The 13,320-nt window shown below is 40.0% G+C and overlaps 1 protein-coding gene across 1 annotated transcript in view; it reads left to right on the top strand.

The window, feature by feature from the left end:
* Window positions 1-289: 289 nt before the first annotated feature.
* The window catches only part of LOC311246449 (immunoglobulin superfamily DCC subclass member 3), a gene marked incomplete at both ends in the record, with an annotated part of 123,457 nt that continues 110,426 nt past the window's right edge, over window positions 290-13,320 (top strand). The window contains 1 exon segment of the mRNA XM_084336603.1: window positions 290-341. Coding sequence (XP_084192729.1) covers window positions 290-341 — 52 coding nt within the window.

Below are 13,320 nucleotides of genomic sequence, written 5' to 3'. Positions count from 1 at the left end.
AATACCTCATGTTCCCAGCGAAGGGACGATCTGAAGCTGGACCTTCATTCCCAAATCAGCCCTGAACGAGTCCACAAGCTGCAGGCGTTCAAATGACATTGTGACACGGAAGGATGTTTTCTTGACATTTTGCTGGATTTCTGTTTGAAATAGCTTAATATCTCAACTTTTTTTTAATTTTTTATTATAAGCCTATACTGGAATTCAGCGAAGCAAATGAATCTCATTTAAAAAATAATTAAAATAATTGCTGTAACACCTGAAGCGAAAACGGATTACAACCAAAACTATGAATCGGACGAGAATTACCCAGCTGATCCTGTCGGTGGTCATCTGTTCGGGTAAAATTATATTTAATTATATTTCTATGGTTAGCTAGAAGCCGCTATATCAGGTATATAGACTTAATGAAACTTAATTTAGTTGAAGGGGTTTCCTCAATGCAGTCGCTACCATAATATTGTTATTATGAGGTATCTTGTTATTACTAGTCTATAAGAACCTATAAGCTACTAATTTACGCAGGTTGTGTTTGATATCAGGCTATAAAGTATCTTTGAAAAGTGGTCTTCAACCTGATCATATAGTCTACAATTTCTATGATTCTGATATGCACTCAATGTGATCCCGTCTGACTGTCTTTTACAATAGCAACCTTGTGATTGTGTTTGTTTGCAAATGTAAACGTTTATTAATTCCGATTTCCGAACCTAAGTGAACGTTCGTTGAAATAATTAAATAAGCCAATAAAGAGGGCGAACATATATTCGGAGGTTCGCTGATAGATTTGTTATCAGTGTCAGATTTGTAATAACTGTTAGACTTGGTAGCTTGTAGCCTAATGTGTTCTGGTGTGAAGGCGAGACATGGCTGCTGATTGAATTCCGTAGAGAGATGTACCAAATAAGAAGACAACTGTACCGAATACTAAGTCAATCAGACCCATTACAAGTATGGCTTTGTTGATGTGAAATGTGTATGTATACGTGCATGTTTCCTCTGTTGTCTGTTACCCCTGGTTTACAGTATGTTACACTGTGTCAGTGTGTCCCTGAAAGAAATGGTCATGATACACGTTGTTGCAGGATGCCAGCGCGCGCTGCGCGGCACGACGCGTAAATCCTACTCGTTGCTGCTTTACTATAATTTCTCGTTTTCTTATCATTATTATTATTTTGGTTAATGAGGAAACATGTTGGCCACTTCAATGCTCCTGTGTGTTGTGTAATGGTGCGGGTAGATCATATAGTTAGGTGAAGACGGGCGCAAATATGCATACAAGTCTCCACTCATGGGACGGGCGGGCCCCACAACTTTAGTTAAATACTGACTGCTTTATTTGTGGTTAATAACAGCTATACACATATAGTTGGGGTTAATATCAGCTGGTTATATGACTGCTTTATTTGGGGTTAATGTCATCTTCTATATATATACAAATATACACTGACTGTTTTATTTGGTGTTAAAACGTTATTAACAGATTGTAGAGCCATATGAAATCCGTTTTATTATTTTCCAAATTCCATTTTATTTTTTCCCAAATTCCGTTTTTTCCGTTTTAATATTGCAGAATTCTGTATTTTGCTTTTTACGCTCATTTTACCATCAGAAATTGTGTCTAATAAGTGGGAATGAATAAATGTCCACAATTCAATAAGATATAACAGTCTTTTTTAATGTTTTTAAGTGCTGCAACTCAGAAACACAGTTAAATTTTACACAATATTTTTCAATTAATATTGTGACAAAATAAAAATACATATTTCAAGTGTAAACAATAGATACAGCTAGCTACTACTGACATTATCACAATGACAACGTCAGTAACCTAGCTATATCTATTATATTGTGATGAAATATAGTAATGCATAATTTAGGCACCTTTAGTTTAGTTTATTTCGATTATAAAGGACGGTGTATAATGACAATCGTTTGCATTAAACAAATGGATGGGTGCACTAGATTTAGCAAGAAGCTATCATTTCCATCTATAGTCCTATGTACTGTAACGTTTCATAGCTATTTAAGTTTATTTAGATTGTAAAGGGCAGTGTATAATGACAATCGTTTGCATTAAACAAATGGATGAGTGCACCAGATTTAGCAAGAAGCTATAATTTCCATCTATAGTCCTATGTACTGTAACGTTTCATAGCTATTTAAGTTTATTTAGATTATAAAGGGCAGTGTATAATGACAATCGTTTGCATTAAACAAATGGATGAGTGCACCAGATTTAGCAAGAAGCTATCATTTCCATCTATAGTCCTATGTACTGTAACGTTTCATAGCTATTTAAGTTTATTTAGATTATAAAGGGCAGTGTATAATGACAATCGTTTGCATTAAACAAATGGATGGGTGCACCAGATTTAGCTAGAACTTCTAGAAGCTATCATTTCCATCTATAGTGTTTTGGGAAGCACGGTGTTTCCCCTTGTTTTTGACATGCCCTTTCGAGACCAAATGATCATCGCACGTATTTTTGCGGGTCCAATCACAGTATGTTGACAATATTTACAAAACAACTTATCGCCGGAGGCATAAAAATCATTCGGATACTGCTCTGCTCTGAATTTAGGGTTTAGTGTGGTATTTCGTAGCTTTTTGGATGCTGTTAATACCGGAGCAGCTACACGCTTGCCTTGGACATTGCTGTGTTGTTGTGAAGCAGTGTGGAAGTGACGCGCGCGGTGTAACACGCTTTAGCGTCCCGGTCATGTTTGCTTTGCACCAAACGTTCCACCGTTATCCCGAAAACGGAATTACAGTCCAAATTATGGCAAATTCTGCAATATTCCACGTTTAACAGGTAATTCCATTTTTATTGCTCAATTCCGCGATTCCGTCCGCGATTCCGTGATCGCGGATTTCATATGGCTCTACAGATTGTAGAATGGATATACAATACGGCTCAATACACACAATTGTTAAGGGGATGCAGAGAGAAAGACTTTCGTCTTGTTTACACCAGGGTCCCCCAATTCATAATAGCAGCTATACTTATGTAAAACTATATAGTGACTGCTTTATTTTGGGTTAATAGCAGCTATATAGTTATACTGACTGCTTTATTTGGGGATAATAGCAACTAGTACTGACTGGCTGCATTCATTGATCAGTGATCTTCCACTCAGCCATATTTCTATTGGCAGAAACTCTATTACAGACTTTTTTGTTGTTGTAAATTCAGGATCATTCATAGTGTATTGGTTATATATTATAATAGTGATTCGATGCAGATGGCCATTGATGTCCTGATTCTGGAAGAGAGTTAGTCAGGATAAGACAGTGATCAGCTGGACCATGGTCATGGTCAGACACTTGGACCAGACAGTCACCCTGGTCCCTGAGGGGCATACAACTAATTGACCCCATGACCCCTCCCCCGTCCACACAACCCTCATATACATAACACTACACCAGACAGACCTTATATCTGTGGCCCCTGATTAACACCTCGTTGTGTATGTGTGTGGGGGTGGGGTGGTTCATAATCCAACTCCAGCTGTCGAAAAAAACATTACATTTAATTCATTCTTTCTCACACACATAGGCTATGTTTGTTACATGAAGGTAATAGGAGCTCAGGTGATCACAAATCTTGATAACTGTCATGGGTCCTTTTTTAAGGGTTGCACTGATATGGTATTATAATATATCGATCTAAAATAGAATATAGATATCTGAGAATTTCCACAATACTAAAATCCAATACCAGGAAACACATATAACACACCAGGAATCAAAACAAAGTTACTTGATTTGTGGCGTTTTTGACTGGTTAACTGGTAAACATTTATTATATCTCAATAGTTTTTGTCCAATGAGCCCAAAATGTCAAAGTCTATCATTTAAAGGAATGGACCTTTACATATAATGAATATGACAACTCTTGTAATATAATAAATATAACAACTCTTAAGATATAATGAATATTATATAATGAATATAACAACTCTTAAGATATAATGAATATAACAACTCTTATGATATAATGAATGTAACAACTTTTACGATATAATGAATATAACAACTTTTACGATATAATGAATATAACAACTTTTATGATCTAATGAATATTCCCCAAGGGGATCAATAAAGGCATATCTTATCTTATATCGTAACAAATCTTATGATATAATGAATTAAACAACTATTATGATATAATACATATAATAACTCTTACGATGTAATGAATATAGCAACTCTTATGATATAATGAATATAACAACTATTATGATATAATAAATATAAACTCTTATGATGTAATGAATATAACAACTCTTATGATGTAATGAAATAACAACTACGATATAATAAATATAACAACTCTTATGATATAATGAATATAACAACTCTTATGATATAATGAATATAAAAAATGTTATGATATAATGAATATACATTTTTTATGATATAATGAATATAAAAACTCTTACAATTAACAACTGTGATCAACTGGTATTTCCTGTGATTTCAATAGCTTAAAATCCACATAAATGAAACCGCAAATTTCCTCTGTGGATCTTTCCAAAGTGTTTTTGAAATTAGAATATGTAGAATTGTATTTAAAATATTATGTTCTATAACTTTTAGTGAAAGTATTACAATAAAATTGACATAACATCCACTGTCGGGGGCGAGCAGTCGTCTGGTAATAGGATGGTTCCCGGTTCAATTCCCGATCTCTCGGGCAGCATGTTGAAGTGTCCTTGAGCAAGACACATAACCCCTAATTGTTCCCGATGAGCAGGTTGGCACCTTGCATGGTTGTCTCCGCTGTCATATGTGAATGTCTGAGTGAATGGGTGAATGTGAGGAACAAATTGTAAAGCGCTTTGGCTAAAAGTAGCCTACTATATAAATGCACTATTTAACATTTTACCATTTAACAGACATTACATAGAACAAGAAAGTCAGTGGTTTCTGTCTCTGATTATAAATAATATCACTAATCAGATTGAGCTAAATTTTAAAAGTACACACACACACACACACACACACACACACACACACACACACACACATGCACGTTCACTCATACATACTCAATAGACTTGTAATCCCAACGAGACATCCCTCCAACTCAGGGTGTTAATCCCAAAAGTCTACAATGAGAGAATTAGAGTGAGGGCCCCGTCCCGCTATGAGAGATGAGATTTAGACCACGTTCTCAAGGTTCCCTTGTCACAAACACCGGTCCTCCTGTGGCCAAATCCATTTGTTCAACAGAAACCCATTGGAGTTGGTCAGTTAGTTCTCTGCAGCCCAGTTGACTGATGGTGGTTGGGCCAAGGAGAAAAGTCTCTTACGAGTGCTTGGTAATCTTCTTGTATCGCATGTGTAATGACGTTGAAACCCATGCAATAGTAGCCCATTGGTGTAAACTCACTCCCAAGTTAAATACCCCCTGCTTCACCACCTGAAGTGAATACTTATGCAGGTGGCAGATAGGTTAAAACTGTGGTATTAGAGTAGAGATAGGGACTGTGGTATTAGAGTACAGATAGGGACTGTGGTATTAGAGTACAGATAGGTTAAAACTGTGGTATTAGAGTACAGATAGGGACTGTGGTATTAGAGTACAGATAGGTTAAAACTGTGGTATTAGAATACAGATCGGTTAAGAGACTGTTGTATTAGAGTACAGATAGGGACTGTGGTATTAGAGTACAGATAGGTTAAAACTGTGGTATTGGAGTACAGATAGGGACTGTGGTATTAGAGTACAGATAGGTTAAAACTGTGGTATTAGAGTACAGATCGGTTAAGAGACTGTTGTATTAGAGTACAGATAGGGACTGTGGTATTAGAGTACAGATAGGTTAAAACTGTGGTATTGGAGTACAGATAGGGACTGTGGTATTAGAGTACAGATAGGTTAAAACTGTGGTATTAGAGTACAGATCGGTTAAGAGACTGTTGTATTAGAGTACAGATAGGGACTGTGGTATTAGAGTACAGATAGGTTAAAACTGTGGTATTGGAGTACAGATAGGGACTGTGGTATTAGAGTACAGATAGGTTAAAACTGTGGTATTAGAGTACAGATAGGTTAAAACTGTGGTATTAGAGTACAGATAGGTTAAAACTGTGGTATTAGAGTACAGATAGGTTAAAACTGTGGTATTAGAGTACAGATAGGTTAAGAGACTGGTATTAGAATACAGATAGGTTAAGAGACTGTTGTATTAGAGTGGGCCTACAGATAGGGACTTTGGTATTAGAATACAGATAGGTTCAAACTGTGGTATTAGAATACAGATAAAGAGACTGTGGTATTATAGTACAGATAGGTTCAAACTGTGGTATTAGAGTACAGATAGGTTCAAACTGTGCTATTAGAGTACAGATAGGTTAAGAGACCGTGGTATTAGAGTACAGATAGGTTAAGAGATTGTGGTATTAGAGTACAGATAGGTTCAAACTGTGGTATTAGAGTACAGATAGGTTAAGAGACCGTGGTATTAGAGTACAGATAGGTTAAGAGACCGTGGTATTAGAGTACAGATAGGTTAAGAGACCGTGGTATTAGAGTACAGATAGGTTAAAAGACTGTGGTATTAGAGTACAGATAGGTTAAGAGACTGTTGTATTAGAGTACAGATAGGTTAAGAGACTGTGGTATTAGAGTACAGATAGGTTAAAAGACTGTGGTATTAGAGTACAGATAGGTTAAGAGACTGTTGTATTAGAGTACAGATGGGTTAAGAGACTGTGGTATTAGAGTACAGATAGGTTAAGACTGTGGTATTAGAGTATAGATAGGTTAAGACTGTGGTATTAGAGTACAGATAGGTTAAGAGCAGTGGTGTGTTCCTGAAATCAACTGGGATTGCACTCGCTATTTGCATATCAATAGCGCCGGTCGTCAGGTGTGTTAAATACGACCGGCGCTATTGATATGCAAATAGCGAGTACTTATCTGGGCTTGCACTTAGTGCACCCCCGTCCCATGAAGAACGCATGCCTGGTTAAGAGACTGTGGTATTAGAGTACAGATAGGTTAAGACTGTGGTATTAGAGTACAGATAGGTTAAGAGACTGTTGTATTAGAGTACAGATAGGGACTGTGGTATTAGAGTACAGATAGGTTAAGAGACCGTGGTATTAGAGTACAGATAGGTTAAAACTGTGGTATTAGAGTACAGATAGGTTAAAAGTTAAACTGTGGTATTAGAGTACAGATAGGTTAAGAGACTGGTATTAGAATACAGATAGGTTAAGAGACTGTTGTATTAGAGTAGGCCTACAGATAGGGACTTTGGTATTAGAATACAGATAGGTTCAAACTGTGGTATTAGAATACAGATAAAAGAGACTGTGGTATTAGAGTACAGATAGGTTCAAACTGTGGTATTAGAGTACAGATAGGTTCAAACTGTGGTATTAGAGTACAGATAGGTTAAGAGACCGTGGTATTAGAGTACAGATAGGTTCAAACTGTGCTATTAGAGTACAGATAGGTTAAGAGACCGTGGTATTAGAGTACAGATAGGTTAAGAGATTGTGGTATTAGAGTACAGATAGGTTAAGAGATTGTGGTATTAGAGTACAGATAGGTTAAGAGACTGTGGTATTAGAGTACAGATAGGTTAAGAGACTGTTGTATTAGAGTACAGATAGGTTGACTGTTGTATTAGAGTACAGATAGGTTAAAACTGTGGTATTAAAGTACAGATAGGAACTGTGGTATTAGAGTACAGATAGGGACTGTGGTATTAGAGTACAGATAGGTTAAAACTGTGGTATTAGAGTACAGATAGGTTAAAACTGTGGTATTAGAGTACAGATAGGTTAAAACTGTGGTATTAGAATACAGATAGGTTAAAACTGTGGTATTAGAGTACAGATCGGTTAAGAAACTGTGGTATTATAGTGCAGATAGGGACTGTGGTATTAGAGTACAGATAGGTTAAAACTGTGGTATTAAAGTACAGATAGGTTAAAACTGTGGTATTAGAGTACAGATAGGTTAAGAGACTGGTATTAGAATACAGATAGGTTAAGAGACTGTTGTATTAGAGTAGGCCTACAGATAGGGACTTTGGTATTAGAATACAGATAGGTTCAAACTGTAGTATTAGAATACAGATAAAGAGACTGTGGTATTAGAGTACAGATAGGTTCAAACTGTGCTATTAGAGTACAGATAGGTTAAGATACCGTGGTATTAGAGTACAGATAGGTTAAGAGATCGTGGTATTAGAGTACAGATAGGTTAAGAGATCGTGGTATTAGAGTACAGATAGGTTAAGAGACCGTGGTATTAGAGTACAGATAGGTTCAAACTGTGGTATTAGAGTACAGATAGGTTCAAACTGTGGTATTAGAGTACAGATAGGTTCAAACTGTGGTATTAGAGTACAGATAGGTTCAAACTGTGGTATTAGAGTACAGATAGGTTAAGAGACTGTGGTATTAGAGTACAGATAGGTTAAGATACTGTGGTATTAGAGTACAGATAGGTTAAAAGACTGTGGTATTAGAGTACAGATGGGTGAAGAGACTGTGGTATTAGAGTACAGATGGGTTAAGAGACTGTTGTATTAGAGTACAGATAGGTTAAGAGACTGTGGGATTATAGTACAGATGGGTTAAAAGACTGTGGTATTAGAGTACAGATAGGTTAAGAGACTGTGGGATTATAGTACAGATGGGTTAAAAGATTGTGGTATTAGAGTACAGATGGGTGAAGAGACTGTGGTATTAGAGTACAGATGGGTTAAGAGACTGTTGTATTAGAGTACAGATAGGTTAAGACTGTGGTATTAGAGTACAGATAGGTTAAGAGACTGTGGGATTATAGTACAGATGGGTTAAGAGACTGTGGGATTAGGTTAACCCCCTATATTTCATTGAGTCCAGTGATATAGATAATCACTTTCAGATTGTACTGTGCAACATTTAAAATGAATGAAATAACATAGATGTGGTATTGTGGTTCCATCATAAGTATGTATTGGTTCATAATGTCTCACTCGTTGATATGAACTGTGTATTGGGTTGGTTCTGTCAGACAACTTATTTCAACTTGTTAGGAAGCTGAGGTTTCCCTCATTTACAGCAGCAACAAGTTTTACAATAAACAGAAAACACAAACAAACAAACAAAGTCACATAACACAATAAAAAGGAACATTTAAAACAAGTTGACACACAGGGATCACTGTGGAAATCACAGAAATCACGCTCTTAAATTCTGCAAATGTTGGAAGAACCTCCAACTTTAGAGTGAGTTGGAGGTAATTCCAAGTGTTGGGCATCAATTGTAAAAGCTGATGGTCCGAGTTCAGAGCTCATGCTCCAGGGACCTTAAGAGCCAGCCGGGTCCAATAGGTACCAAAAGTCAACAACGTTGCCATAAGGAGGTCATTTACAGTGGAGCCCGAGTGGCGAACCACGTAATGCGCTGCGTCGCAACACGGCCGACCCGGGTTCGATTCCCGGACTCTGCGTTCTTTGCCAAATGTCTTCCCCTGCTCTGTCTCCCATTCCTCCCTGTCCCGCCCTCTCTACCGGACTGCCCGGCTAGTAAAAACCCTATAAAAAAAGTAACATTTTGAAGGAGGGTGTTTACCAATAATAAAAATAAACAAATACCAATGATGGTTGCGCCTGTCAAAAGTCCTCTAGTGTGTGTAGATGTAGCCCACATTTGCACTACAGTGATGGTCATCTCGAAAAGGAGAAGCTGTTCTATGAATAATTGGAGTGTAATCTCTCTGAAACCTTCTCAGACCAGAGAAAGCCTGACCTGAGGTGAACGCTCAGTAATTAATTGCAACAATAAGTTCGATTGAATCAGTCCATTATTCTACAACGTCTTTAATTGCCTCTCCTGTTGCCCAACATTACCCACATTGGCTCTGTGCCACCTCCTGTAGTTAATGACCATTACAATGCATCCGCACCCCACCCAGGAACACACCCATGGGTGTGTGAGGAAACGCTTGTATGTGTTAATTAGGTCAATCGGAAATGCCTCTCGCGTTTCCGCCAGTTGTCCAAATTGGCTCGGTCCAATTAATGGCATCATGAAACAATACGTCAGGGAGCTATGTTGCGCACAAACTGCTGGCGAGGACGGCCGAGCGCTAAAACGAGCGTGCCGTGCGCACCGCCAATAAAGAGGTAGAGGAGGAGATTTGGTGAATAGGCGTGGGGGGAGTTTAACTCCTATTAGGGGGACAATGGGCTCAGCCATGGGACGCCCCGTCTGGGAACCCACAAAGAACCCCCGCCCCTCTTCCTTACGCTACCCACTAGTCCCACGTCCTGATCTCTGGCACAAGTCGGTCCTCTGCCTCACAACCTTCAGATACTGGCTCAGCTAAACCCTTCTTCCTGCCGTGGCCTTTTCCCACTCTAATTATTGATGCTGATGTGGTGGGAGTGAAGGAGAATCAGGAGGAAGAACAACGTTCCCAAACAGCAGGCATTGAAGTTTAGATATAACGTTCCCAAACAGTAGGCATTGAGGTTTAGATATAACGTTCCCAAACAGAAGGCATTGAGGTTTAGATATAACGTTCCCAAACAGAAGGCATTGAGGTTTAGATATAACGTTCCCAAACAGAAGGCATTGAAGTTTAGATATAACGTTCCCAAACAGGAGGCATTGAACGTTGACGTTTAGATATAACGTTACCTATATATTGGTTTTTCAGCACATCATCATGAGCTTGGCCATGTTAGCTTATTTTAATTATTATGCATGCATTGCTTTAAAGAAACCTTTAAGGCAATATGTGTGTGTTAACAATTGCAATCTAGTAAATGCAAGGCTGGGACTCTGGTGATGCCAACAGTATCTATCTACACATTAACGTTGTAGGCTACCCTAAGTCCAGTAAAAAACTGCCTTTTGAGCATGGTGCCAATACAGCATTTAATGTCTTTGGCCCAATAGAGCTTCACAGTTCCATGGATCTGTCTCCACAAGCTGCAGCCCACAGCCAACCAGCACTAGGAGACAGCACTAGCAGATAGCACTAGCAGACACCACTAGGAGTCAGCACTAGCAGACATCACTAGCAGACAGCACTAGCAGACATCACTAGCAGACACCACTAGGAGTCAGCACTAGCAGACATCACTAGGAGACAGCACTAGCAGACATCACTAGGAGACAGCACTAGGAGACAGCACTAGCAGACAGCACTAGCAGACATCACTAGGAGACAGCAATAGGAGACAGCAATAGGAGACAGCACTAGCAGACAGCACTAGGAGACAGCACTGGGAGACAGCACTAGCTGTCAGCACTAGGAGACAGCACTAGGAGACAGCACTAGCAGACAGCACTAGGAGTCAGCACTAGGAGACAGCAATAGGAGTCAGCACTAGGAGTCAGCACTAGGAGTCAGCACTAGGAGTCAGCACTAGGAGACATCACTAGGAGTCAGCACTAGGAGACAGCACTAGCAGTCAGCACTAGGAGACAGCACTAGGAGTCAGCACTAGGAGTCAGCACTAGGAGTCAGCACTAGGAGTCAGCACTAGGAGACAGCACTAGGAGACAGCACTAGGAGTCAGCACTAGGAGACAGCACTAGGAGTCAGCACTAGGAGACGCACTAGGAGACAGCACTAGGAGACAGCACTAGGAGACAGCACTAGGAGTCAGCACTAGGAGACAGCACTAGGAGTCAGCACTAGGAGACAGCACTAGGAGTCAGCACTAGGAGTCAGCACTAGGAGACAGCACTAGGAGTCAGCACTAGGAGACAGCACTAAGAGACAGCACTAGGAACCAGCAAAAGGAGACAGCAGGAACAAAGAGACACAGATGAAGATGTTTAGTGGCTCAGTTTAATCCTAAATCTGACTTGTCCCCTTCATGTTGGGGTTCCCATGGTTAGACAGAGCTGATAGTATAGGGGCCCGTTGATTAAGGATTCTGCAACACACTCACAACCATTACTTCACAAATATATACGCTTGCACACTGCCATAAAGGACACATAGAGAGCGAGAGGACTCAGCCGATGAGGGGATTTACTAGTGTTTGCCCATGAGCTCCAAAACCTTCCCTTTCACACTCTTGGGGGGCTACGGCACCGTTGCACCAGGGTCCACAATGTAGACCATGAAGTTCACGTCCAAGTCTAATGGAGACAATAGAGGAAATCTGGAGGTCTGGGGGGCGGGAATGGAGGTGCAATGGCGACTGAACAGAAGCTGTCCTCAACGCCCTCCAACCCCATCTACCCCCACAAAACCGCAACTCTCTCATGACCTTTCAGGGGCTGGGGTCACGGTTTGGGGGACGATGGGTGGAGATTTGGAATTTGGAGGGTTAGGGTGCGGGGTGGGAGGACATGTCTGTCCCCAGTGTTTCAGAGAGCAGCCCAGACCCCTCCTCCCCTAATGAGGACCCAGATGGGTGACGAATTAATCCCTAAATTGAATACTGAGGCACACACGAGGTCACAGGGGTGATATCAGGGTTGCGGTTGTATATAGACAGGGCTTTTGCGCTGGCTAGGAATACAGCTGGGGTTCTTAATTGTGTCTTCTCTAATTCTCAGACTGATAATAAAAAAAAAGTGTCAAGTTCACGAAAGGAATGTTGCTTCGATCGGAAGAAGCAGATACTTTTCGCACTAAGCTTTAACACTGATTCTCATATTTCTTGAGCAGCTAGACTCTATTACACATGTGTTGTGTTCTGTACAGTGGAGGTTGAAGACAGTAGAGTCACAGTACCTACAAATGACATAGAACTGTCACACGCCAATTAATTTAGGTCGGCTATACAACTGCAAAGGCCAGTATGTGGGTCGTTAAAACAGAATCACTTTGACCAGTGGTGAAAACAATTGAAATAATTCCCTACATCGATTTCAACGTTAAAGACACTCACACACAAATGTCAGATTAGTCCATCGGTATCTTACACAGGGTGCCACGTCCAGATCCAACGTCTTGATCTTGGATTAAAACCAGCTTCATCCTGGATGTTCTCGCATTACCGCTCTAGAGGAAGACCTGCTGTCTCATACCTTGCCTCGTCTGTGAAATCGCTTCATGGAGTATTAAGTCTGCACAACACAAGTATTAGATACGCTTCTAACCCTAAGCATAGAAGTCCCCCAGGTGTCCCTAATACCCATAATCCTTCCCTTCCACCCGCCAGACCTGGCGTGAATCTGATCCTTAGTCACCGTGACCAACGTCTCACTCTCTGACGTCTCACGCTCTGATATCTCACTCTCTGCACATCGCTATCCATATACTGTATAACCCACCACTTTATACTTAGGTAGAAGGTGTGATGTGGGGACTGGCTCTACAGAACCAGGGGGTTTGGC

The sequence above is a fragment of the Notolepis coatsorum genome (genome assembly GCF_963971535.1).
Source record: "Notolepis coatsorum genome assembly, chromosome: 19".
In the NCBI taxonomy this organism is placed as follows: Eukaryota; Metazoa; Chordata; class Actinopteri; order Aulopiformes; family Paralepididae; genus Notolepis; species Notolepis coatsorum.
The sequence above is the reverse complement of the archived record's forward strand: the minus strand, read 5'-3'. Positions and strand labels throughout refer to the sequence as shown.